Raw genomic sequence first — 26398 nt, 5'->3', positions numbered from 1 at the left:
CTGGAAGAACGGACAGGGTGGGGGCCAAGCGATAGCAAAATCTTGTATTAAGTGCAGAACAAAGCTGGGTCCTTGTCATGCTGGTCCCAGCTTTTTGGTTACAGACGTGCTTGGGTGGGGTGGACGGGCAGCCAGGAGGTCCCCTTCAGGCCTCCCAGAGGACGCCTGCCCCCAGAGGCATTGGCCCTGTGATCAGCATGCAGGTGGGTGGGGCCACCAGGGGTCTAAGAACGTGTAGCTGAGGCGAGGGGAGCAGGCAGCGGGGGCCCGGGTTCTGGACAGAGCTGGGCTGGGGTGGGGAGCTCAGGTCTGGAAGAACTGCTGGTCCACCTGGCTGCTGAGGGTCCCGCTGGTGGTCAGCGTGCGGCTCACAAACTCCTGTGTCACATGCCGGGTGAGGGAGCCACCTGCTTCCAGGCGCTGGGACCCCAGGGTTAGTCCATCTGCAGGGGAGAGGTGTTAAAGGACCCTGTCTGGGTCCTTGTCTTCTTTCTCTGGTAGTGTCATGCTGCCCCAGGGGAGCCAGGAGCACCCCTCCGGCTACTCACCCAGGAGGAAGGGCTCGTTGGTGTGGGCGGTGGTGATGCTGCTGTACTCGCCTGCCAGTGGGTGCTGGTAGAGCCCGGAGTGGCTGCCCAGCTGTGGGAAGGGGCCTAGAGAGGGCAGAGGAGCCACTCAGCTGGTGGTGTGAGAAGGTGTGGCCAGAGAAAAGGGGGGTGGTAGCAAAGGGGTAGTTGCCCTACCTCCATCCTGGGACTCAATAGTGATGATACCCTCGCGCTCCGGCCCAAAGCCTTGGGTGGTCTTGGCCTGCACCTTGAACTTGTAGGGCACGTTCTCGCTGAGGCCCGGCACCGTCAGCCTGCTCTCAGGGCTGTCGCCATCCACCAGGAACGTGGTGGCGGGCTCTGGGCAGGGAAGATGCTTTTAGCCCCTGTGGCTCCGCCTCCACCCTTCCCCTGGCCACCCCTGACCCTGGGGCGGGCAGCACCTCCTCCGTGGGCCATCTCGCAGGTCACCAGGTAGCCCAGGATGTCCCCATCGGGCCTGCGAGGCCGCTCCCAGCTCAGCTGCAGGGAGTCCGGACTCAGGGCTGTGAACACCAGTGGGCCTGGGGCACTGGGCGTGCTCAAAGTGAAGGCGGAGCCTGGGGGCAGCCAAGGGACAGGGTCAGTGGAGGTGGTGGGGGCAGCTGTGGGGGTGGGGTGGGGTGGGGAGGCAACTCACCTGGCAGGGGGCAGAGTGGGCTCTGAGGGTGCACCTGCGACTCGATGGTGATGACACCCTCGCGCTCTGGGCCCCAGCCGCCCTGGCTGCGGGCCCTCACGCGGAACGCGTACGAGTGATTGGGCAGCAGGTCCTCCACCACCACAGAGGTCTGGCTGGGGCTGGGGATGCTGAGCTGGTGCAGCTCGCCTGCAGGGGGCGCATGGGGGGGTGGCTTTATTCCTGCTCCCAGCCTCACTCTTCCCGTGGCTTGCGCCAAACACCTGGGCACCACCCACCCAGGGTGGGCTGTCCGGTTTCAGGCTGTGCACTATGTGTGGGATGAGTGGGGCCTGGTGTCCCGCTGACGTTCTGGCTTCGGATGAGCCCAGGTTCTGCCTCTGATTGTGTTTGCCCAGAGAAGTGCCACCCCCCAATTCCTGCAAAGGCGTCTCCTAGGCCAGCAGAGGCCCTGGGTCCCAAGGCTAGTGAGGCTGCATAGGGCATAACCCAGAGAGTCCAGGGGCGTGGATGAGGACTTCAGAGGGAGGGGCGAGGCGGGGCAGTGTGGCCCTCTCAGAAAGGCATCGTGGGGACATTCGTGTTCAAGGGATTCCTGCCACAGCCAGCTGCCCCTGGGGGTCGCAACGTGGGGCACGTCCCCACGGCTGGGCCTCACCGCCATTCAGCAGCTGGTACTCCACACTGTAGCCCTGCAGCGCCTGCTCACACTGCGGCTCCTGCCAGCTCACTTTCAGAGACGTGGGGCCCAGGGCTGAGAACACCAGGCGGGTGGGTGTGTTGGGCACACCAGCAGCCAAGCGGGAGCCTGGAGACAGGAGGCCACAATCAGCCTGGGTCAGGGGGGTCCCTGGGCAGGAGTCCTAGTTCAACCCCTGACTCCCCCACAGCTGCAGCATCTACACTGACTGCTGGCCGAGCAGCTCGCTCATCCTGCAACAGCCTGTCTGGGCTACCCAGCACCTCCCACTGTCCTCAGGGTGCGGGCCCTGCCCAAGCCAAGAGAGAGCGAGCACCCTCTCGGCCAGGAGCCCGCCCCTCAGCTGGCTTGGCCCCGCCACCCCAGTCCCAGCCCAGCACCCGTGGGAAGGCAGAGGCTGTTAGGCATCAGCACAGATGCGGATGGAATGGAGGGGAAGGCAGCGGTCATGAGCAGTGACTGGAATGGGCCATGGATGACAGATGGAGCAGGGCAGCGGACAGGCAGGATGGCCACCCTGTACTACCTGGGCCCCGAGAGGGCGCTGCTGGCTGCCCAGCCAGGATTATAGAGTCTGGCGAGTCCCTGGAGGGGGGCACCCCCTTCCTCTGAGCCCGACTCCAGGACCCCAAACTCCAGGACAGCGGAAGCCTGCTCCTCCCGTCTTCAAAGATGGGAGGGAGGTCTAGGGTGGGACAAGACAGGCGTGAGGGGGCAGGAAGTGGGTGTGTGCTGGAGGATGGGCCGGGAGGCCAGCAGGCCAGCAGCCTGTCCCAGGAGCTGGAAGAGAGGAGGGGGGGGGGGGAGGGTGGGCGGGCACTCACTGTTTGAGGACAGGGACGTGAGTGTGGAGTAGTCCCTGGGCAGTGTGCCAGAGTGTTCCGTGCGGGTCAGCGAGTGGTAGTCCCTCGTGAGGGTGGAGGACGTGCTCAGCACTCGGTGAGACAGGTGCGGGCTCAGGTGGGTGCCATAGGCGGCGTTGGCTGTGGTCATCCTGTGCAGGGAGTTGGCACTGCCCGGGAAGGCAAAGTCCATCCGCCCATTTACCAGGTGATCTGCGGGGGAGAGCTGGGTCACTTGGACAGGCCAGCACCAGATCTTGGGGCCCTGGGAATTCCGGGGTTACCTCCCCTCTGGAGGCCTTGGCATAAATACAGCCAGCCTCCCTTGGCCCACAGGGACAGAGGCCCAATGTTCCTTGAGGAGCGCAAGGGACCACAGAGCACAAGGGACCACAGAGGACCATCCTCTGGCCAGGTGGAATGCCACTAGGCACCGTCAGCCCTGCTTTGGGGAGAGCTCAAGCGCCTGCCCTGGGGGGTCCTTTGGCTCTGGGGGTCGGCCCCCATGCCATTGCTCAGCCCCTAACAGGGCAGGGAGCCTGACTGGGCAGCCTGGCCCCAGGGAGCGCAGGCTGGGTCCCTGAGGCAGCAAACCAGTGAGCCTAGGTGGGTGCGGGGTCGGGGCGTGCCAGGCAGGCCCGGTCACCTCCGGGGAGCCCCGGCGTGACGCCGCGAGCCGAGCCGCTGCCCGCCCCCACTGCCGCCCCCGCACCCCCTTCGGCGCCGTCGTCCGGGGGCCTGTGGGGCGGCTCCGCGGCGTCGGAGGAGCGCCCGCTGCTGGCCGACAGGCGCGGGATGAGCTCCGGGGGCAGCCGCCACGTGACGCGCCGCAGGTCCAGCTCCTCCCCGAGCAGGGGCTCGAACTTCCAGCTGGCGCCTTGGGAACAACGAAGGGCGCATTGGCACCGCCGGTGGGCGCGGGAGGCTGCGAGGGGATCCCAGCAGCGCGGGGAGCGGCGACGCCGCGACGTGAGCGGTCCTCGGGCTCTTTGGGATCCAGGTGGGGTGGAAGGGGTGCACTGCAGGGACCGTAGCCCGAGCGCGGAAGACCTCTCCGGGTGGCAGCTGGTGAGGAAAACCCCTGGACCAGCCCGGAGACCAGGGTAGCCCTGGCTTTGTCGCCAGCTGTGAGGGCTCTCTGCTCTGAGCCTCAGTTTCCTGTCTGTATGGGGGGTGGTGGTGGTGATGATCTGCTCTTTGCCAGCCTCCCGGGGACAGTTCCAGAAGCCACAGTGTCCACAAGTAGTGTCAGTAGCAGCTGAGCTGGGCCGGCTGAGTCATACCAGCGCCTCTTTACCCCAGACCCCAAAACCTTCAAGAACCCCAGGCTCAGGTTCCTCAAGCCTGAGCTCAGCCCCGTTAGGCCAAGTACAAGTTCACTGGGCCCTGAGGCAGGGACCCGGATGAAAGAAAAGACAGATCCGAGAGGATTTTCACCCCTGGCATTGTGTGACCGGTGTCTCATTTTACAGATCAGAAAGCTGAGGCACAGAGAGGGTGAGGGACTCATCTGAATTCCCACAGTGGAGCCAGAAGCCAAAACCGAGGAGCCAGGAGTCCCAGCCCAGGGCTCTCTGCGTGACAGTGTGCAGGGAGTCAAGGAGGGAAGGGCTCAGGGCAAGGCGCTGCTCCGGGGCGCCTGGGCCGTGCCCCCTTCTCCCTCTTAGCCCCGTCCTGAGTGTCCTGCCACAGCTGGAGAGTCTTTCGGTGGCCAAGCTGCGCCTCCATGCGGCACCACTGGCAGGAGCCTGTGAGCGTCTGCATCTCCCCCCCCGCCCCACCCCAGCACATGTCCGTCTCTCTGTCCTCACGCACAGGAGCGCACAACTGCTTATGTGCCATGCGGGCTTTGCCCCTCTGTGCCTACCAAACCATCGGCTCTGCCATTACTCCTCTGGGCCTGAGAGAGCATTTTCAGTTTTGACATTCATGCCCAGCAGTCACTGGACCCTCTGTCCTCTGGACACCAGTGACAGCCCCACCCTCTATGCAGGACCCCCACTAAGTCTCTGGGGTCCCAGCCTTCTCACCTGTGTCGTCGGAGACACTGGGCCTCTGGCTGCCAGCCGGGGAGCGGAGCACGTCATCGCTGTACATGAGGAAGCTTTCATAGTCTCCCCCACTCTGGGCATCCACGATGGGGATGTCAGGGATGATGGGGACTGCACGGGAGGGAGAGGGTGAGCCACGGCCCCAACCTTGGCCTCCTGCCCCCCCCCCCACTGCCGTCTGCCCCAAGCCTCCCCGCCCACCACTCACTGGACATGGGCCGCTTGGGCTGGGTGGCCAGGTTGATGATGGCCTCCCGCTCGGGCCCCCAGCCTGCCCCGTTGCGCGCTTTCACGGTGTAGCGGTACGGCTGGGACTCCCTCAGGTTCTCAATGAGCAGCATCCGCTTCTTGGGGCTATCCACCAGCACCTTCTTCATGGGTCCGATGGGTCCTGGGGCAGGGAGAGCCCTTCAGAGGGGTCACCCGGTGCCCAGCCTGGCCCCTGCCCTGCCTCTGCCATAGCAGGACCTGAACATCACCCAGGGGCTCGCGGAGCAAGGCCGGGGGTGAGCAGCTGCCGAACTCCTGCAGCGCACCTGCCAAGCCTTAGAACCTGGGCGTGGCCGGTTTAGAGAAGCGTCACCAACTCTCCAAAGGGCTCATCACTGAGTGAAGCGGCAGAGTCAGAACTAGACTCGAGTGGGCCCCACTGTCTGAAAATCTGAGAGTCTGGGTGTCCTGTGTTTTTATTTGCTAAACCTGACAACTCTACTCTGGCCCTAAGAGAACAGTGTAAAAACGAGCCACTCTGGTTGCCTGTGTGGGAAGGCAGCCCTACCTGTGAGCCCCCCATCCGTGTCCAATCTCAGGCCTTCCGTCCCCTCCAGCCCTGGGACCTTCTGGGCCTGGCCTTGGAATGCAACCTGACCTCAACTTGACCGAGAGCCTAATGATACCTCAGACAAGACGACAGAGGGGCTCACCCACTGAGCTGGGCACTGTGGCCTCCCTCCCAACCTTTGCCGCCTCCCCTTCCGTGGCTGCCACCCCTGGGGGCAGGAGGCGTGGTCCAGGCCCTTACTGTTGTCCTCGTTGACCAGGCCGTAGCAGACCTCGTAGGCTGTGATCTCCCCATTGGTCTCGGCAGGCTCGGCCCAGCTCAGCTGGGTCACAGTAGAGGAGACGACGTTGAAAGCCAGGCGCCCTGGCTCACTGGGTACTGGGGGGTGGGGGGTGGGCAGGAAGAGAGCGTCAGTGACGGAGAGAGGGCGGGGGTTCTGGGAGGTGGGGGCAGGGCTGGGCACCCAGGTCTCAGGGATCGGGGATGGCAGATGGCCACGGCGAGGCCTCACCTTCCTGGTGGGTGCGACAGGACACCGGGGCGCTGTAGGGGCCCTCGCCCTGTGCTCCGTAGGCACACACCTTCATCTCATAGTCACAGTACGGGTACAAGTTGGTGAGCTCCACCGAGGGCACCTTGCTGTCCAGCAGGTGGGCTTCGGCCTCCGAGTCACCCTGGATCCAGTACTTCACCTGCTCCCCGGGGAGGGGGTGGTCAGTGGGGGACGGCGAGTGCCAGGGCCTTGTGTCCCTCCATTGGCCTCCTTCCCTGTTGTCCCCTTTGCAACAATGAGATAGCAAGGCTCTGGAGAGGTTGAGTGACCTGCCAGGCTCACACAGCAGGGCTGGGACGGAGCGGGGGTGTCTGCCAGGTGGGGGGGGAGGGGTCGCAGTGCAGGAAGGAGGGCAAACATCTGAAAAGCTCCCTGGGCAAAGGTGGGCGTTTCCTGTCCACTCAGGCTCCGCCACTGGGGCCAACTGTGCCCTCTGCTCCCCCTCAGGGTCCTCTGGCCTTGGGAAGCCACCTCTGCAGTGATTGCCAGGTCTCAACATCCACCTCCCTCCTTGCCCCTCCACCCCCTTCTCCCACCCCCCAGTCCACCTTACCCTATACCCTGTTGGTGTGCCAGAAGGGGGCAGCCAGTTGAAGTGGATCTTCCGGGACCCCGCAGCTTTGGCATTGGGGTTCTGTGGGGCACCCAGGTCACTGTGAGGGCCTGGGAGCCTTGACAGGGTCTGGCCCTTGAAGTTCTGCTCCAGGTCATCTGTAGTGGGAGAAGTCAGGGCCAGGCAGCCAGCTCAGACAACTCATCTTTGGGGGGGGGGGGCAGGAACCCACTCTCACCACCAGGGGGCACAGGAGGCCCAGTGAAACACCCCACTGCAGTCAACTGACACCTGCCCGGCCCAGCCTTTCCCTGCTGGCGCCCTCCCGGGTGCTGCAGAGGTATCCTGCCACGCTTGGTGGAGAACCCAGGAGGGTCTCGGGAGGAATGAGGAGGAGGAGGGAGATCGTCTGCCCCTTTTTTCCCCTTGGCAGCGAAGGGAATGTTCCACATGAGGACATTTGCTCCTCTCCCCACCCTGTCCCCCTCCTCTCCCATCTTTTCACAAGCCTCCTCTGGGGGTGCACTCACAGACTGGAGGCTAAGGACCCATCAGAACTAACCGTCTCACCCCTCCCCCACTGGGAACAGCTGCATTTTCACTGAAACCGAGTCGGAAGTCAAAGAGCTCAGTTGGCCTATGGTCAGATCCACAGCGCCCACAGCAGGCCGGCGGCCATGTGGCCCCAGCCTCTCTGGCTGAGAGTAGGGGTGCCAGAGAAAATGCAGGGCGCCTGAATAAATCGGAGTTTCAAATAAACATCCCAAATATTGCGTGAGCCGTACTTATACTGCAAATCTTATCCAAACGGGCCTTTAACTGGGTGTCCTTATTTGTACTCGCTAAGACTGTCAGCCTTCGTGGAGAGGGTGCCAGCCTTCCCTCCCCTCCTGCTTAAGCTGACCCCAGGCTCTGCCCACCTCGGTCCCCGATGATGACAGTGGTTGAGTGGGGCTGGCCCAGGCGGGCCCCAAACTTGGGGTTGCTGAGTTGGATGTGGAAGCGGCGGACCTGGTGGCCCCGCAGGAGGGAGTCCATCTCTTGCAAGTCCAGGAGCTTCACCTGTATCTCCTTCCACGTCTCCCCAGGCTGGAACAGCAGCTCGCCCTCCGTGGGGATGTAGTCCTGGGAGAGGGAAGGGGGTCAGACCAGGCCGCACACTCCACCCCGACCTTGTGGATACTGGAGACCATCTCATACAGACTGTGCCACATGGGCACAAAACGGCTCAAGTTCATATGGCACCTCCTCTGTGTTCCTCTAGAAATAATACAAACAGTAGTGTGGGGTAGAGATATTATGGTCCCATTTTACAGATGAGGAACTGAGGCGCCCAGAGGTGAAGAAGGGTGCCCGAGTTCGCACAGGTAGCTGTGACAGAGCCAGGATTTGACCAAGGCACGCAGAGAGACAGATGCGGGGCAGCTCCAGAGATCCCCACACAGGCAGGCTCTCGTTCCTGAGGCGCTAGGGTTTTCAGGGCCTCTGCACTGTGCCTCTGAAATCTAGGACCCTGCCGGCACCCCGGTCCTGCCTCTTAAGTGGGGTGCTTCCATCAGCTCCAGCTTTCTACCTTCAGTACCCCAGAGCTTTCCTAAGTGCCCCACGTGCACACCTCAAATCAATTGAAATGGGGGGCAAGCCTCACGTGCGACCACCAGGTGGCGCTCTAAACCAACATTTCAATTCCAAACGCAGCTAGTCAGGCCCACTCCGTGCACACCCGGCAAATTCAAATGCTACCACTCCCAGAAATTGAAGCAGCAAGTGCAAAAAAAGCAGGAGTCACCTGCAAGACAACTGACGTGGGCTGAGGGAGGCGACACTTGAAAGATGTCAGAGTCATGAAAGACAAGGCTGGGGAATAGCTCTAAATCAAAGGAGCCTAAAGACACCCAGCAGCAAAGTGTGATGCTGGGTCTTTGGCTCCTGGTCTGGGGAAGGAGCAGTCAAGGGCACACCTGGGCAGGTGAGCCCTGGGAGGACCAGTGTCCTGCGGAGTTTCCTACAATCGGTCATTATGTCGTCGTTTTGCAGAATGACCTTGTTCTTAGCAGGTGCCTGGAGAGCTGTTGCGGGTCTCCCTGAAGTCTACAGCTTTGAAGAATTCAACGAAAAGAACTAAACAGGCGACTTTCTCTCCCTGTCTGTCTACAGTCAGAGACAGAGACACAGAACTGTAGATACACCTGTGTCTGCACCACGCATGTGTACCTAGGTCTCCGCAGGGAGAAAGCAAATGTTAACAGCTGGTGGGGTGGATTTATGCGAAGGGTAAATAGGTGCTAATTTTATTAGTTTTTCCATTTGTCAGTAGGTTTGAGGCTTTCCAAAATAAAAAGTTGGGAAGTAACAAAAATGCTTTAAAAAAATTGCTACATACCAAAGCATTTTTTAATAAAAGCCTAATAGGGTAGCCAGAATCTCTTGTAAATAATGGCCTGTTCTGTGAAATTTCTGGACCTACAAATTCTCCTTTGGCACTTCTGTTGGGGGCATTGAGTCAGTAAAGAAAACCGTTCCTACCAGGAAAAAGAAGGTTCGGGTGTGGCCGGGCCACTGGGCTCGCTGAGTACATGCTCCCTTGCTGCTGAGTGGGCCTGTGGGCCCAGGACAGCTGGATTTTACTGCTCTTGGATTTAATTTTTGATTGGAATATTTTTAGATTTTAAATGTTGGTAATTAACCCAGGAAAACAAACAAATCTGTCAGCCAAACCAGGCACGTCCACCACCTGGATCTGGCTGCCCCTCACACTGGGGCCCAGAGATCAAGGGCACAGCGGCCCACGCATGTCACAGCCTGCCCTGAAAGGTCACTCTGGAGGATCGGCCCTGGAAGGGCCCACTGGGTAGTGACAGCCCTGGGGGGGTCTGCCCAGGGACAGGAGGGCTGCGACCTCACTTCCAGAAGCCCAAAGCCCCTGGCCTGGGGCAGGCGGGGAGTCCATTTCTCTATGAAAGGTTTGTTGGGAAGGGGACGCCAATGGTCTGGATGTGTCCCTGGCAGAGCATCACCGGCACTTTGGGTGAATCAGACGTTGCTGCTGCGAGGTGGCAGGAGCAGGCGGACATGTTCGTGGAAGGCCAGCCAGGCCCCGCCCCAGCACCCAGGGACCCAGGCAGCTGCCATGCCCTGCTCCCACCAGGCCCCTGGGACGTGCCCGCAATGCTGCAGCGTCGGAGACTCACCCGCTTGCCCTGCGCCGTGCTGTCCTGTGTGCGGTAGGTGACCTGGGATTTTCCGTTGTCCAGGATGCGTCGGACGACGGGGATGCGGGCCACGGGCTCCCCGCCACTGACCAAGTACTCAGACTGCTCAAAGGACACTATCCCGGTGGCTGCAAGGGACCCGGGACAGTCAGAGGGTCCTAGCCTAGGTACCTTGTCAACGCCCACCCTACCTCTGGCCCAGCAAGCCCAGGCTGCCTGTTGCCCCCACCCGCACCACTCTCTGGGGAGGACAGAGGAAGGGGTGGAAAACTTTTCCAGAAGAAGTTGAGGACGCCGGAAGGGTCAGAGCTAAGGAAGGGGGCCTGGTGGGGGTACAGCTAGAGGCGAGGCCCTGAGTCCGCAGAGCAGGTGGGGAAGGTGGCCTGGCTGTTGGTGGGGCAAAGCGTCATCGCCCAGCCCTAGGTTGGCTTGGGCAGAATGAGGCCCCAGTCCCTCCCTGCTCTGGTGTCCTGGCGTCCTAGGCAGGCCCATTCATTTCCCTCAGGCAAAGGCCACAGGGAGAGAACGGGGGAGGGATGTGGCTGGACAAGGAGGGCCCACTATTCTGTGATTGTGACAGACACTCCGCGCACAGCTGCCCAGCCACATTCCCCATATGAGTCTGCAGCCCATTTTACAGATGGTGAGACTGAGGCTCACAGAGGTTAAGTGACCTTCTGGGCCACACAACCAGGCCTCCCTTCCACTCACACACAAGGGGCCTCGGGCCCCCTTCTTGCCCCTGGCTCCCCACTCCCTGACCGACCTTGCTCTTTGATGACGGTGATGTTCACCAGGCGTCGGCCAAGGGTGGCAGTGCCCACGGGCACATTGATGGCCTCCAGCATCAGCTGCTTCTGGTCGTCGTCCTCAGGCCGGATGAAGAGGGGCACCCGGACATCTACCAGCTCCACGCCCTCCTGGAACTCCACCATGCCCCGGGCGTCTGGGTGAGTGTTGGGGAGTGGTCAGATGTGGGATGGGGCCACACTGGGCTTGGAGGTGGCAGGGAGCCACTGGGGGAGCCTGCCCACTCACCCTGGTCCGCAGTGAGGGTGTAGTAGCCGGGGGCCACCTTGAGCTCATGGAAGGCCCCCTGGGCTACGTGCTTCTCTGTCAGCTTCAGCAGGGACTGCTTGGCGGAGCGGGGCGCCATCAGCACTGTGTCCACAATGGTGTGGTCTTGCCTGGGGGAGGGGCGGGGGGAAGGCATCAGCGCTTGTCCCTGTGCACACCTCCTGCCTGTCCACTCCCCACCAAGGGACAAGATATGGGGCAGCAAAAAAAGTGCAGGTTCTTCAGGACCCAACAGTCACGGGGGCACATGCTGGCCCCCCGACCCTGTCTCACCCTGTGGCCTCCGCCAAGCCGCAGGGCCTCTGGGCCTCAGCAACCTCATCTGTGAAATGGGGCTGCTCCCGCCCAGGAGGCGCAGGGCAGTGGAGATGCTCAGGGTGTAGGCGCCAAAGCCTGGGTTCAAATCCTTGTCCTATCTCTTAATAGCCGGGTAACATTGGGCAAGTGACATGACCTCTCTTAGCCTTGGTTGGCATGGGGCCACCTGGTCCTGGGTGGTCCCTTTGGTTCCCTGTGGCCCGCCTGTTTCTACGGGGCTGGCTCATAGCGAGGGCTTCCCTTCAGGGTTTCTTGAATGAAGGTCCTAACCCATGACAGACACACACAGCCTTCCCTTCCTGTGGGATGGAAGTGGGGCAGGGTGCGGTGTAGGGGGCAGATGGGCAGGTGGCTGGGGCTGGGGGTGTCCCACCGTGTTCTCAACTCACTTCTTCCCAGCGTTGGGCTGCTGCCTGTGGGGGACAAAGCGGGGACCGTGAGCCAGACGGTCCCTGGGGCAGTTCCCCCACCCAGCCCTGGGCACCCAGGACGCACCGGAACTTAGTCTGCTGGAGCTTGTGCGAGCCCGGGATCTGCCTGTACACCTCGTTCAGCTGCCGGGCAAGGGGGGGCCGTGAGGTTGGGGCCCTAGGCAGGCCTCCACCCAGAGCCACCCAGGCCCAGGGGACCTCTCAGGGATGGCTAGGAACCTCGTCCCCTTGAGGAAACATTCAAGGGGACCCCGGGGTGACCCCACACCAGGAACATGGCTCCCCCCGTGGTTCCCCCGCACCCTGGCTCATGCCCACGCCTGGGGAGGCCGGCGGCCTTACGTTCTCCTCCACCTCCTGGCGCAGCTGGTCACACTCTCGCGTTTCGGGCTTCAGCAGATTCTCGGTGCAAAGGCGGGCGAGGCGCAGGGACAGCCCATAGGGCACTAGGGGCAGGCAGGGATGGGGGTCGTGAGTCCCCTGCACGGCAGGCACCGCAGAAGCCACCTCCAGGAGCCACGCTGGGATGGGGGCCCCCACCTGCTGGGGGTCTGAGGCCTGTGGCTCCACCAAGAAGGGAGGAGGTGCCGGCCTGTGCCTGCACCCAATACCCAGAGGAAACAGAAATAGGGTGATCCCACACCCGGGAACGGCAGGGGACGTGCCCCAGGCGCCCAGGGCGCAGCAGGGAGCCGAGGCACCCAGCCCTGCCCTCACCCAGCTCCGTGGGGTTGGTGCTGGCGGAGTGCGTGGCAAAGCCAGGCCGCTGAACGTTGTTGGTGACCTTCCAGCGGACCCTGTCGATCCCCTTGAAGTTCCCGTTGCGCAGCATGGGCGTGTCCAGGTGGTCCGAGGCCATCAGGTTTTCCCGCAGCATGTAGTGGTCCTCCTTGAAGCCCACCATGTGACCTTCGGGGCAGGGTTTTCAGTATGAGGTCCCTCCCCAGGCCCTCGCAGCCACAGCCCTTCAGCGGAGCCCCAGGCCTCCCTCCTCTGTTCGAGGCTTGCCCTCACTGCCCCTCCACCCCACTGGGTCACCGGGTGGTCAGAGCCCCACCGCCCCTGCTGGCGCCGGGCCCGTACCTCGGTTGCAGCACGGGAGAAGTGCCAGGCAGGCCTAGGGGACAAGGGGGTGGGTGAGAACTGGGATAGCTGCCCAGACCAGGTAAACCCCTACAGCCACCACCCCCACCCACAGCAATGGTCCTGAGGGGCCGAAGGGCCTCCCCCAGACACCAGGACACCCATGCCGGTGCAGGGACCTAGACGTGGGGCACATGGGGGTGCAGAGGGTGATGGGGGCGGAGGGTTTCCCAGGTCTGTGCCATGGGGCCCTGGCCATGCGAGGCCCTCTGTGAAGGCTCTGTGGTCAAAGCCATTTGGGAAGCACCGAACCACCCCCACACCCCACTCAGGGTGTCACTGTGCACACAAGGAGAGCGAGGGCTCTTCGAGGTGCTGCGGAAGTCCTGAGCAATCGCACGCACTTGACCGCAGAGCTCCTTCTCTCTGTACCGCACACTGACAGCTCCTGGTGGGCGGGCCCTTCCTCCCCCATTGGCCCGGGGCAGGCACTCCCAGGCATCCAGCTGCTCAGGGTTGGCAGAGGCGAGGGACTGGCGTGGGGAGGGCGCTAGAGCTGAGCAGAACACCTGGGTTCGCCTGGCCTCTGCCACCTATGAGGACCCTGGGGGCCTGGGGGGGACCCTGGGGGAGCTGTCACCTTGCAGCAGGCACAGTACTTCCAGCAGAGCAGCAGCAGCAGCGCCAGGAGTAGCAGGAGGAAGATGAGCAGAGGGATGAGCCACCAGAAGGAGCTGGGAGGGCAGTCTGGGGGGAGAGAGGAAGGGGAGGAGGAAGGGGAGGAGGGCAGTGCTCATTGGTGGCCCCAGGTCTGACGGGCCATGCTCCCCCCCCCCCCCCGCCCCCGCCCCCCCCCCCCCCCCCCCCGGGCTGCCCGCTGCCAGCTCACCCTTCTTCTTGTGCACCAGGACGGTGCTGTTGGGCCCGGGGCTGCCATCGCCCTCCACGGTGTAGCTGTAGTTGCAGTCGTCATCCTCGTCCCGGAAGGAGCAGAACTCTACCACCTCCTCCGCTGCAGCCACAGGCAGGCAGTCAGCAGGGCGCCCCAGCCCCTCTGAGGTGTCGCCTGCTCTGGGGCCCACCCCGTCCACCCCAGGGCAGGAAGCCAGTCCTCTGGCACGGCGATGGGGCCCTGCCCTGACCAGGAGCATCCAAGTCTGCAAATCGGTGCCCCTGCTTCCTCAAGTTAGATTTCAAGCCCCCTGCCCAGCTCTATTCTCCTGCCCGGATAAGTGACACTTCCGACCCCATGGAAGGTCCCCTTGCCTGGGCTCACAGCACCCCTCATCCTCAGCCCCGCCCCATACCTTTCTTAAGCTCATCCACCATCTTGACCTTGAAGCGGCACTCCTCGCACATGCGACCCTTCTTCTCGCCGGTGCCCCAGGCCTGGCACTGCACGCAGGAGCGCAGGTCCTCGCAGAGCCCCAGCCGCACCTGGTGGGAGAGGGGGGCCAGCGGACCCTGTGCTGGGCAGGCCTCTGCCAGGCCCACTCCCCTGATCTCAAGCCCTTGTCCCGCTCCTGCAGCACCAGGCGCAGCCCCTCCTGCCCACTCCGCCCTGTGCCCAGTCCCCGTGCCGACACCCCAGCGATCCTGGCCTTACCGCTGAGTAGTTGATCTCGCAGATGCTGTCTGTGTAGAGGGACTGCTGGTTGCAGTGGCAGCGGCCACACTCACAGTGGCCACGCCCGTTACAGATGCCCTGGAGGAGGTGCCAGTGAGCCAGCTGCACCCCACCCCTGCCTGAGAGGGTGGGTGGTCCTGATGGGGCCCCTCTACCACCCCACACTGCCTGCCTCATGCCCAGGCCTACCCCGTTGCTGTCGATGCAGGTGGCATTGCTGAGGGGACAGTCGCAGCTCGGACCTGTCCAGCCCGGCTCACACACACACTGGCCCATGGAGCAGCGTCCCCGGTCTGCAGAGAGGAGGGGAGGGAGAGCAGAGCTCGCTCACACCTGCAGTCCAGGCTGCCCACCTGCCAGGGAGGACAGGACCTGTGGGAGCCGAGCCTTGAGAACGAGGAGGTCTCCAGCCAGGTGTAGAGCCTCCCTTCCTCGCTTTCCTGGAATTGCCTTTCCTTCGTCCACCCCACTCCCTACTTTCCACTCTGCAGCTAGAGTGACTGTCCCAAAACACAAATCCAATTGTGTGCTCCCCTGTTTAAGAACCGCTAATGAGTCTTGGCCAATGCAATAAGGTAAGAAAAAGAAAGGATGCACAGAATGTTGGAAAGGAAGAAATAAAACTGTCATTACTTGCAAGTATCAGGAACGTTGGCATAAAACAGCAAGAAGAATGTACAGATAAATGTTTAGATTTTGTGAGTTTAGCAAGGTGTCTGGACACAGGTCAACATGCAGAGAGCTAGAAAATGAAATCAAAACCTGGAATGACTCTCTTCTGCCCAAAGGATAAAAAAGTCCAACATCCTCAGACTAGAAGAAGGGTTGATTGACATTGGCCTGCAGGCCAATCCGCGTCAATAACTGTTTTTGCAAAAGTTTTATCGGAACACAGCTGCACTCATCTGATGTACTGTCCATAGCTGCTTTCTATTTTTTTTCTCCACCCACCCCACTTCCTTTATTTAAGATTGTTTTTCTTTTTGGAGAGAGGGGAAGGGAGGCAGAAAGAGAGGGAGAGAAACAACGATGTGTGAGAGACACATCCATCTATTGCCTCTCTCACGCCCCCAACTGGGGACCTGGCCCACGGCCCACAGCCCACATATGTGCCCTGAACGGGAATCGAACCAGCCACCTTTCCGTTCTCAGGCTGGCGCTCAGTCCACTGAGCCACACCAGCCGGGGCCTAGTTGCTTTCTGTTATAGTGGCAGAGCTGAGTAGTTGTGACAGAGGCCATACGGCTTATAACGCTGAGGAACATATATCTTCTGGTGCTTTAAGGAAAAGTTGGGACTAGACCAGACCTGGAGCCACCTTGGACCTGAAGCCAAACTCCTGCACCCTGGCCTCGCCTCCTTCCCCAGCACTGTCTCCCTCGCCTCCTGTCTCCCAGCGCTGCCTTCCCCGTGTCCAGGTTCCCCTCCCATTTCTCTGAGCACGCTCTGGATGGACAGAGCAAGAACGGACAAGAAGGTAGCTTGACATTTGGCACGTATACATTTGGGGCTTAATAAGTATTTGATGAATTGGATTTTCACTCTTCTTCCTTCATTCAACCATTTAGTCCTTCCATGTGGCACCTGTCTGGGTTCTGCAACCCCACCCAGCTCCAAAGCTTGGGCCAGACTATACACCCATGGCCTTGGCCACACTGCATTAGGGCCCGTGGGGCCATAGAGGATGCGTAACTCCAGGCCACGCCTGCTAGCAACGTGGCATCTTCCAAGAGAGGAAAGATGTCCATGACGCATATCAGCAACCACTGCGGTTGAGCTGGGTGGTACCCATCGTGAGGAGGTGGGAGAGTGGGGAGGGGAGGTGGGCATGGGCTAGGGGGCCGCAGGGAAGTCAGGGTCTTAAACACAAGAGGAATGTCCCACCGGCCTTGGGCGTCAAGTTCATAGAGGGGGAGAGAGGTGCAGGCTGAGAGGCGCTCAGGGAGTCTGGAGGAGGGCTGGGCCAGGGCTTGGGGGTTCTGACTCCCAGCTCGGGTCCGGAAGGAAGACCCACCACCAGGCTGCTGAGCTCACCGTTGCAGAGGACCCCGGAGGTGCGTGGACACTGGAAGTTGTCATACTCGCAGAAGTGGCCCTCGTAGCGGCCGTCCCCGTAGCACACACAGCGCCCGCACTGGCACTCGCCTCGGCCCGAGCAGGGCTTGTCCTCTCCCTCCCGCAGGCAGGGAAGTGTGTCGCTCTGGGAGCCCGTGGAGCAGCTGCAGGTCTTGCCACTCCTGGGGGTGGAGCCAGTCAATTCCCCCCAGCCGGGGCCAAGGCCGGGGCTCCTGCTGTCTACACGGGTGAGCGAGCGAGCTGAGGCCCGAGAGGGCCGTGGGGGTCCCAGTCACATCAACGGACAGCCGTGGCTGAGCTGACGCAAACCTTAGTCCCCAGGACCACACCCCTGGGCCCCTTCCTCAAGAAAAGACTTGCTCAGTGACTTGAAGCTTTCGAAGGCCTACTGCCCTTCACTTAGGAGCTCATTTCTGATGAGGCAAAGCGTGCACACGGCTCAGAAGACCAAGCTATGGTGCAAAAAGCCAGTCTCCTCCCGTGCCCGTGCCCCGGTGCCCGGCCCCCACGCCCTGCCGGCCCCTGTGGTCCTGGTTCTTGCGTGTCTCTCCAGACACATCCTATCTGTCTATGCGTTTCCGAGTGCTTTGGACTGGACCCACCTACCCACGGGGCGTGCCCCTCTCCCAGCCAGGCACCCATTGGGACCTGGCGTCGGGGCCCCACTGGCATCCTGGGTGCTCTGCACTCACCAGCCCTCGTGGCACACACAGTGTCCGCACATGAAGTCCCCGTGGCCGCTGCAGTAAGGTGACTCTGCTTCTTTTTGCTAGAATGAGATCGTGCAGGTGGGGTGCGTGGGGAAGGAGCCAAGGCCCCCAGATGTGCCTGCTGCCTGTGCCCCTCAGGGCACCCCTCCAAGGAGGTGTGGCCACAGGAGGCTCTGCTTCCAACTGGGAGCTTGGGGCTGTTGGCTCAGCTCCTCCCTCCCGCCCTGGGGGCCACATCCCTCCCTCGTACCAGCTCACAGGAGCACACATCGCAGATGATTTCTGCGTCCATCCTGAGGCCATCGGAGAAGGAAGGCTTCAGATGGATGTGGCCCTTCTTGTCATGTTCTGGCAGCTGGCACACATGCATCCCATTCACGTCCTCAGTGGCCCGGAGCTGAACTTGGTAGGTGCCCTGCAGAGACCTACTGTCAGCCGAGGCAGGCCCGGCCAGACACGGTGCGGGGCCAGGCAGTTATGCCCGAGACGCCCAGCTCCCCGCCCGCCCTTCCTCGGGGCCGAAGGCGTGCCCCTGGCGGGCACAGGCACGGGACGTCGGCAATGACAGCGCCTGTCCCCCTGCCCTGCGGAAGCGCACCACTTCTCCTCGCCGGATGTGGAAGGACCCAGACTTCGTCTTCGGGATCTTACTGGTGACCTCAGTCCGCAGGCCACGGGGGATGTCCAGGGCCCGGATGTCCAGGTTGGAGCGAATGTTCTGAAGGAGGGCCAAGGATCAGTGGTCTGGGGGTGCCTGGGCTCGCCCACTTGGGCCTGGCTGTGCTCCACCCCCACCTGCATAGAGGACTGGGGTGGTGGGTTGGGGCAAGGTAGCAGAGCCCTCGGTGGGCTCCCCAGGGCCCTTCCTCACTGGCCTATCCTATTTCTCAGCCCAGACTGGAGACACCCTTTGCCCATTCAGCCTCCTTCCATCCCTGCCCCAGAAGGACTCGGGTTCGAGCCAGCGCTGCTGCTCACGTCGAAGGCCTTCCGCAGCAGCTCCACGATGTTGGACGAGTCCTCCTGCAGCACGCCCAGCGAGGACACGGGGAAATACGTGTGCAGCTTCTGCAGGAGACAGCGCCAGGCCCAGGGCTCAGCCACGACCAGGATCATCTCGCCAAATCCAAGCCACAGCTCAGGGTTACCCCGCCTTACCAGAAGGGGGCGCTGAGGCCTGGGACCTGCTGGTGTATTCCAGAGTCTGCCCTCTTAGCCCCCACCTATCTGGGACCTGGGTTGGGGATGGGCACATGCCCTCCTTGCCCCACCAGGGCACATTCTGGAGGTGCTGACAGTTTGGGGGAGGGAGGGAGTAAGGGGTGGAGGGCAAGGGGGTGGGGAGGGATGTCTGAGAAGTTTTGTGGACGCCCACCCCTCGCCCTCCTCCCCCGCCCGCCCACTGAGGCCCCAGGCCACCCCCACACACCTCGTAGTAGCTGTAGGAGTAGTTGGTGACGGCGAAGATGGGGATAATGTTGTGCTTGCCCAGCAGGCGCACCAGGGTGGGCACGGAGGGGTAGTCCTGAGTCTTGTACTGGGTGTAGGTGCCCGTGGCATCCAGATGGCACTCCTCGTCATTCCGCTTCAAGATGCCGGCCAGCACGTTGGCGCCGTCGGCCTCGTAGTGGAAGGCCGACTCAGTGGAGAACACCAGCAGGTGGGTGCTGTCCGGGCGCCAGCCGATGTCCCTCTGGGGAGAGCAAGGAGGGGGTGCCCATCGAGCAGGCTGCCTGCTGGGGACACTTGTTGCAGGGGCAGGTATGACAGAGGCCACAGGATGAATAGCGTGCTGCTGTGAATGATGCACGTGACCGGCAGCACCTGAGTGACCACGTGGGAAACAGAAACCAGTGACGGGGACCAGGAAGTGGGCACAGGTCTGCACACACAGTGGGCACCACACACGACCTGAACCAGGTTTGGCTGACCCCCAAGGTCTCAGCCACCCTCCAGAATGTTTCAGCTGCGTAGGAAAATGTCCCCATGCAAAATTAAATAATGAAAAAGGCCAGTTAAAATGGGTACAGCAGGGGCTGGTGTGGCTCAGTGGATTGAGTGCCAGCCTGTGAACCAAAGAGTTACCAGTTCGATTCCCAGTCAAGGCACAACATGCCTGAGTGTGGGCCACGTCCCCAGCAGGGGGCGCACAAGAAGCAACCACACACTGATGTTTCTCTCTCTTTCTCCCTCCTTCCCCTCTCTAAAAATAAATACATAAAATCTTTTAAAAATGGGCACAGCAGCGCGTGGCACCTGGTTAGATAATGTGAGGGACGACAATGACAACTGTATGACAAAAGAGAAAATGCATCGAGTGGAAAAAAAAAGTAAGTTCCCGTTAGAAGCACACTGATTCCAGCCCTATAAAATAAGGCGAAGGGGCCCAAATATGCTGGCGGGGTATCAGCAGCTGCCTGTCTGCTGGTGGGAGGTCACGGGAAATTTCTGTTCTTTGTTTTCTAAACCGTCTGTTACATGGGGTATGTTATTTTCAAAGTGGAAAAATCTGATGGGCACATAAAAACAAGTGCCTTCTTCAGCTGCCCACCCAAGTCGAAGGCTGGCATTAGCGAGGAGATTGGGTGGGAGGCTGGCCTCAGGTCATGGAAGATTCCTGAACTCCAGGACTCATGCCTGCCTCGCTGGCCAATGCAAAAGCAGGCTGTGCCTGCTCAGGCTGAGGGACCGTGGCTCCCAGCACATCTAAATCTAGATGGGAATTGAAGGGGTCTGCCTGGCCCCAGAGCGGGCCAGTGGGCAGTTCCTGCCCTCACAGAGAAGCAGAGCCCTCTTCCAGGCCGGCAGGACCCTCCCTGGAACTCACAGTACACACGGCCGTCTGCAGGATGGCGTCAAAACCACCTTCGGGGGCATCCAGGTTGCCTGAGATCCGCTCTTCCTGCAGTTTATTCCGGAACTCATCCACATCTTGGGTCAGTCTGATGACGTTCTTGAAGGAGAAGGGGGGGTCGCTGTTGGGCCAGGGCTCCTTCAGCCTGGGCAGAGGCAGGAGGGGGACAGAGAGTCAGGGAAAGAAGGCCCCACATTCTCTCCTGTGCCCACCTTCTCTGGGACGCCACCCCCTTGACTCCTTTCAGCCGGAAGGCGTGGAACCCCTGGGTGGAGAGGAGGAGGCAGGGTGCTTGGCCAGGACTCCTGCCCACTCAGTCACTCACTTCTCCGGTCTCATGTCCGTCTGAGGGACGCTGACTTTGTCCACAAACTTGCCAAATCCAATAGTGTAGTCTCTGGTGAGGCTCCTCAGGACCTCGGCTGGATGTCAACAGGAAAAAGAGGGCCACTGAGCCCCAGCACCCCCTGCACCAACACAGGGGGCCAGGGCTGCTCCGGAAGAAGAGGGAGAATGACTTCTGGGGGCACTCTGCATGCTCCCAATAGCCCTTGTCCCCATTTACAGATGAAGGAAATGGGACTCGGGGGACAAGAGTCCTGCACGGAGCACATTGGAGAAGGCGGCCTTCTCTGAAGTCCCAAACCCTGAGGACGCTCCCCTGATGATGTGGAGAGCTCTGGGGACAGTTCCTATGTCCCATCCTTCCTTGTGGGGTGGGTGCGGCTGTCCTGAGCCCCGGCCTCCCGAGCAGGTGTGCAGTCAGCTGGGTGAGGTCACCCGCCTGTCCCCTGCGTCCCCGTCTTCCACGCTGGCCCCGCCGTACCCAGGTGCTCGCCCATCTGTTTGAGGTTGTTCAGATCGTCGGACATGGAGTTGGAGAAGTCCATGAGGATGTACAGGTCCACGGGGCTCTCCAGCGGCTCGAACACCTTCAGCTCAAAGTGCTGCTCCTCGCCCGGCCGCAGGCGGACCCGCAGCGCCTGGGGGGTCACCTGGCTGCGGTGCAGGGTGGTGTCGATCTCGGTCTCCTGCGGCCAGGGGAGAGGGACAGCTGGCTGGAGGGTCACTCCAGTGGGGAGCCTCTCTGGCCAGCCGGGGACACAGGAGATGCCCCTACACAGCCAGCCTTGAGCACGGAGGCCCCAGCTCCCTGGACCCCTGCTGCAGGTACCTCTGTAATCTCGAAGCTGCTCTCCATGACCACCACGCTCTCCAGCCGGCAGCCCGCAGCCAGCAGCTCTGCCTGGGTGTTGCAGCGCCGTTCAAGGAACGTCTGGAGGGAAGGAGATGGGGTCAGGGGGCGCAGTGCCTGTCCCCAGGCTGTCCCAACCCCGGCTTCATTTCCCCTCAGTTTCCTGACCCTTGCCTGTCCTCCCCGACCCGCCTGGCAGGAGGCCAGGCTGAGGATGGGGCCCCGGCTCGGCCGGCGGGCAGCAGCTCACCTCGTCGGTGCAGTAGGCGCAGTCCTTGCCCACACGGATGCACTCGGTGCAGGTCTTCACCTGGGCCTTCTTGCAGCGGTTGGCTGGACGGGGGAGCGAGCAGGCCACTGAGCTGGGCCTCGCCGACCTCAGGCCCAGCCCCACCTGCAGCCTCGCTTGGGAGGCGGGCTTCCCTCCCCAGTGCACGGGGGAGGCAATGGAGGCCAGCCAGGGAGCCGTGGTCTGCCCAGGCAGCACGGCTAGGAACGGGCAGCCCTTGGGCTCCAGCCCAGAACTTTCCACTTGACTCCAGAGGGAAGGGTGGTAGGGGCTGAAACAGGTGCTGGCCTGTTTGCTGGTGGGGACACCCTGGCCATCTTCCTCACCCTCTCCTCCAGGACAAAGGGAATGTGTCTGTCTTGCTTATTGCTGTGTCCCCACTACCTGGCCCAAGGCCTGGCACACAGTAGGTCGTTAGCAAATGAATGAGGTAAAACTCCTGGAATTCCCTTCTGTTCTATTCAGTTAAAACCACAGTAAGGGTCTGCTGTGTGCATCCAGTGTGCGCAGCGGGTGTCTCCCAGGCCCCAGGCAATGGCACGCTGTCAGTGTTTAACGATGGCTCAGGCGCCCTGGCCAGTGTGGCCCAGTGGACTGAGTGCCGGCCTTCGAACCGAAAGGCACGGTTTGATTCCCAGTTAGGGCACATGCCTGGGTGGTGGGCCATGTCCCCAGTAGGGGGCGCAAGAGAGACAGCCATGCATTGATATTTCTCTCCCTCCTTTCCCTTCTCTCTCAAAGTAAATTAAAAAAAAACAACAATGGATCTGGGAGGCAGGGAAGCCCTGACGTTGACAGTCTCAAAGGTATGCATATTGCCCCGTGGCTTACGTCACCTATCAGCGTGGCTTCCCCACAGGCCCAGTTTCCAACGTCATGGGTAGGGGCAGGCTCCAGCCACCAGCTGAGTGCTGGCCCTCGGAGAGCAGGGGATGATGAGTTACCGGTCTCTCCTCCGATTTCGAGGCCTCAGCACATCCTGCGAGGGCCTCTATCCTCTGAGTGGGCAGCTTCTCTCTCTTCCAGACTGAGTCTTCCCCACCCGTGTTCTTAAGCTACATGGCTCGTGCTCACGGCTCCTCAGCCCTCACCGTGTGCAGCGGTTGGTTTGTTGAATGGCTGAGGGAGTGTCTGGGCGAGACACCCCGTGAGAGGCCTCGTGTGAGGGCAGTGCCCACCAAGAGGGGTACAGCGGGGGGTGCAGACTCACCCATGTCCCCAGAGAAGCTGGCGCTCAGCAGGGCTACCAGCAGCAGCCTGGCCCACGGGCTGGCACGCGGCCCCGCCATCCTCTTCCTCCTGCACAATAGCAGCAATTCACGCACAGGACCCTCCCTGGGCCCCTGTGGGCGCTCGGCAGGGGAGGCTGCTGTTCCCACTGCACAGGGGTGCACCCAGAGGCGCTGAGAACTTCAGTGCTGCCCCAGGCCACCTGGCCTGGGAGTGGCAGGGCCCGGGGTCCCTGCCCCATCCCTGCAGTGGCTAGATGCCCTGCAGGCCTGCCCACTGCCCAGGGATGCCCCCGCCCTCTTGCCTTGGAGGACTCTGGGCTCCGAGCTTGTCTGGTGCCAGGCATCTGCGCTGGGGCCCTGAGCCTTTCAGACCCCAGTGGGCGGGAGTCAGGAGTGGTGCCTTGCTGCCCCCTCTCTGTCCTGGGCCACTTATCCTCTGTTGAGGGTGATGCCGCCAGGAGGAGAGGGGCCCCTCCCACTGCCTGGGGCTTTCCTCGGCCAGGTTCTTCAGTGACTTCCTGGCCCACCAGTGGTGGGGTTCCCTGCCCTAAACCCACCTCTGCCTGCCCCACACTTGAGTTTTCAAGGCCCCAGAGTCATTCAACCTTTCAAAAGTCAGCCCAGAGCCAGCCTGCATCCCGACCTGCATCCCCCCGCAACACGCCCTGTGCCTGTCACCCGGGAGCCCCTCTCAACTCCTCAGCAGCTTGCAGGGCCGGCCTGGGCACCCGAGGCCTTTTAAGAGATGGGCAGTCTGCTGCCTCGGAAAGAGAAGGGACTGGCCAGAGCTGCCAGGCCTGCAGAGCCACGGGCAGCAGTGGGCCTGGCTCCCAGCCCCCCAGTGATGTAAGACCATGCCATGCCCACTGCCCCCAACTCCTTGGACCCTTCCTCAGTCCCGGGCTTGTGGGGCAGGGCCAGGCTCCGGAGGGCGGAGGCCCCCACAGTGCTGGGAAGGCCGTAGAGGGGGCAGGAAGGCGTTGCCTCTCTCTCCCCACTGCGTGTGCAGCCCCCAGGAGGCCACTAGCTTCCCCAACACCTCCACAGGCAGAGCCAGCTGGGGTGAGGGAGCTCTGGGCCACCGAAGTGGGGCTCCTTAGGGAAGTGACTTTCCTGCAGCCGTGGGGCACAGGCACCCCACCCACAGGCCGCACGACAGGCTGCCGACTCAGGCCTCCCTGGGGCACCATTAGGCGTGCAGGTTTGGGCACTGGAGGCCCAGCAGGCTCTGAGTCACCCTGCTGTGCCCATGGGCTGGGCACACAGTGGGCACGAGGCCAGAGCTTCATGTACCTGGCTCCGTTTTAATCTGCCCAGGGACCCAGTGGGGGACACTGCATTATCCCCATTTCCTGGGTGAGGAGACAAGGCACAGGTTGCAGGCTCCCCGCCCTGCAGCCAGCAGATGGGGGGTCTCGACGGGAACCCCCATTTAACCTCTGTGTTAGCTCAGAGGCTCTAAGATGGCAGGTTGGAGAAAGCGGGCTTCCCTAGTGATGCACTAGGAGTGTTTTCTTTGACTCAACTTGTGTTCACAAAGTTCTAAGGGTAGTCCTTAGTAATAAGAACAACGAGGTTTCACATAAAAGTCAGGATGGTGGGCTTCTGGGCAGATTAGGCTACAACAGGCTGGGTGGGGCCGCTCTCCAGGCCCCCTTGCCCCCCGCCTCGGGCTGCTGGGCCTTTTCAAGTACCAGCCAGATCCCAGAAGTATGTGGCGGCCACCCTGAAGGGTGTCGCACTGCAGCACCCCCAGACGGTCCACACGAGGGACGTTGGGTGCAGGGACACATGCCGAGACCCACAGGGGCAGAGGCTCAGAGTTTGCGCCGTACCCCCCCTCCCTCCCACCCATGGGACCCGCTTAGCAGCTTAGCATGCGTGCACCTGCCCTCCACAGCTCTGTCCCCTCCCACTTCATTTCCTGGCCCCACCGTGGAAATCAGGGTCAAAGAGACAGGCACCCCTTCCCTGCTGTCTCTCAAGTGCCCTCTTTCCCCTCCGCCCCCAGGATAGGGTCCCTCAGCCTTCACTTCCAGCTCTGCTGGGGGCAGCAACAGCTGTGCCACTTGTACCCAAGCCTCAGGCTCGGGGTGTGGCAAAGCCAAAAGGGGAGAAGGAGGAGCCCAGCCATTGCCTTAGGAAGCCACCTAGAGTCACAGCCAGAGGGCCACCCAGTGGCCCAGAAAGTGGGATAGGGGGCACTGTGGGAGGTTACAGTGGTGGGCACAGCCCCCTGGGGCTGTTGGATGAGGTCTGGAGAGCTTCCTGGAGGAAGGACGTCCTGAACCAACTTTGTGGGGAGGGCAGGCATTGCTTAGCCACGAGGAGAGTTCAGGGGCCCTTGCTGGAGTGGCTCAGTGGGTTGGGCGTGTCCCGTAAATGGAAAGGTTACTAGTTTGACTCCCACACTAGCACACGCCTGGGTTGTGGGTCAGGTTCCCAGATGGAGGTGTGCGAGAGGCAACTGATCCATGTTTTTCTCCCTCCCTCCCTCTCCCCCACCAAAGAAAAGTAAAATCTTTAAAAAAGTGAGAGTCAGGGACTCCCCAGACCCCAGCGGGGCTGCGCACCACACACAGCAGGCCCTGCCCAGGCCAACAGGGACGGCCTTTGCCTCCACTACGGGTCTTTCCTTCCACCTTCTTTGCAAACCCGGAGGGGCCCGGCCCAGCCCAGCCCAGGAGGCCTGCTGGCTTCTGCCCACTCCTCCTGCACACCCACCCAACACACAGGCCTCTGCTCCCCCGCCACCCCCCCCCCCCCGCCTTCCCCTAGTCGGAGGTCTGATGGCCAAGAAGCTTTTGCAGCTCCCCCCATTCCTCTGCCCCCGCTGCCCCCTGAGCGCACCCTGGCAGGCTTGGCACCTGCCCGGGGCAGCATGGGCAGAAGGAGCCAGCGCCCGAAGGGGAAGAACTGAGAAACAAAAGCCTGCCCGCCAGCCCTCCCAACCCACTCCCCTGCACAGCGGCCCAGGCGGGCGTGGGCACTTCCTTTTCTCTCCCAGGTCCCGGAATGGGCCCCGAGCCCTGTGGGCCCAGCGACCCCCGACTGCCTTCCCGCCCTGCGCCCGTGCCCCCGCGCCTGCGAGGCCGGAGGCTGCACCTACCTCCGCCCTCCCCACGCTGGGCTCCGCTCGGCGGCTGGGCGGCAGGCGCGCGGAGAGCCGGACTGTCCCGAGGGCGGGCGGCAGGGAGGGGAGGGACCGCTTTATGGGGCGGCGGCAGGTAGGAAGGAGGCGCTGGTGAGTCAGGCGGGCCGCATTCCTGCACGCGGTGCGCACCTGTTGGGGCAGGAGCGCGGCCCGCCCCCCGGAAAAGGCTGCGGCTCCCGCGGCGCCCGGCCCAGCGACCCGACCGACGGCGGCGGGGCCAGGGGAGGAGCCGCCCCCTCTCGCTCCAGTCCTGCCCCGGGCGCCGCGCCTCCCCACGCCTCCGGGCTCCAGCCTCGGTTGCCGGGCGGCCCTGAGCTAGGGGTGGCCTCTTAGCCCCCGCCCCGGATCCCCGTCCGCCGTCCTCCAGACCCTGGGCCCTGAGCCTCCGAGCTGGCCGACGGCAAAGGCTGCGCGCACCGCCTCCCTCCCGCCC

The 26398-nt window shown here is 62.2% G+C and overlaps 1 protein-coding gene across 5 annotated transcripts; it reads right to left on the bottom strand.

Annotated features, from left to right (window-relative positions):
* Nucleotides 1–23: 23 nt before the first annotated feature.
* Nucleotides 24–26156, bottom strand: ITGB4 (integrin subunit beta 4). 5 transcript variants are annotated; one of them, XM_053910613.2, is made up of 41 exons: nt 25921–26156; nt 22790–22878; nt 21541–21623; nt 21270–21371; nt 20922–21126; nt 20421–20517; nt 20069–20240; nt 18671–18934; nt 18220–18309; nt 17840–17959; nt 17492–17656; nt 17224–17300; nt 16490–16692; nt 14645–14748; nt 14435–14533; nt 14136–14265; nt 13718–13840; nt 13469–13575; nt 12829–12862; nt 12463–12654; nt 12088–12191; nt 11810–11868; nt 11704–11727; nt 10958–11106; nt 10686–10865; nt 9899–10047; nt 7628–7832; nt 6708–6865; nt 6113–6293; nt 5842–5979; nt 5029–5211; nt 4800–4931; nt 3416–3646; nt 2752–2982; nt 2454–2612; nt 1886–2035; nt 1228–1416; nt 992–1147; nt 744–908; nt 549–653; nt 24–443 (listed from the first exon to the last, which is right to left on the bottom strand). In XM_053910613.2, the coding sequence occupies exons 2-41, from the start codon at nt 22866–22868 to the stop codon at nt 304–306; spliced, it is 5634 nt and encodes a 1877-aa protein (XP_053766588.1). In that variant the 5' UTR covers nt 22869–22878; nt 25921–26156; the 3' UTR covers nt 24–303. The 5 variants fall into 5 exon arrangements, with proteins under 5 accessions (XP_053766588.1, XP_053766590.1, XP_053766591.1 ...); XM_053910615.2 differs by having other exon boundaries at nt 3482–3646; nt 25921–26155; XM_053910616.2 differs by lacking the exon at nt 2454–2612 and having other exon boundaries at nt 25921–26152.
* Between the last annotated feature and the right edge of the window lie 242 nt (nt 26157–26398).

This window comes from Desmodus rotundus, chromosome 9 (assembly GCF_022682495.2).
Source record: "Desmodus rotundus isolate HL8 chromosome 9, HLdesRot8A.1, whole genome shotgun sequence".
In the NCBI taxonomy this organism is placed as follows: Eukaryota; Metazoa; Chordata; class Mammalia; order Chiroptera; family Phyllostomidae; genus Desmodus; species Desmodus rotundus.
This window is presented reverse-complemented; position numbering and strand designations above follow the sequence as displayed.

Coding starts and splice junctions, on each gene's coding strand:
- ITGB4 (XM_053910613.2), bottom strand. CDS start 22,868: ATGGCGGGGCCGCGTGCCAGCCCGTGGGCCAGGCTGCTGCTGGTAGCC. Junction 10,866..10,957: donor CACCCTCACTGCGGACCAGG/GTGAGTGGGCAG, acceptor ACACTCACCCAG/ACGCCCGGGGCATGGTGGAG. Junction 444..548: donor CAACGAGCCCTTCCTCCTGG/GTGAGTAGCCGG, acceptor TCTCCCCTGCAG/ATGGACTAACCCTGGGGTCC.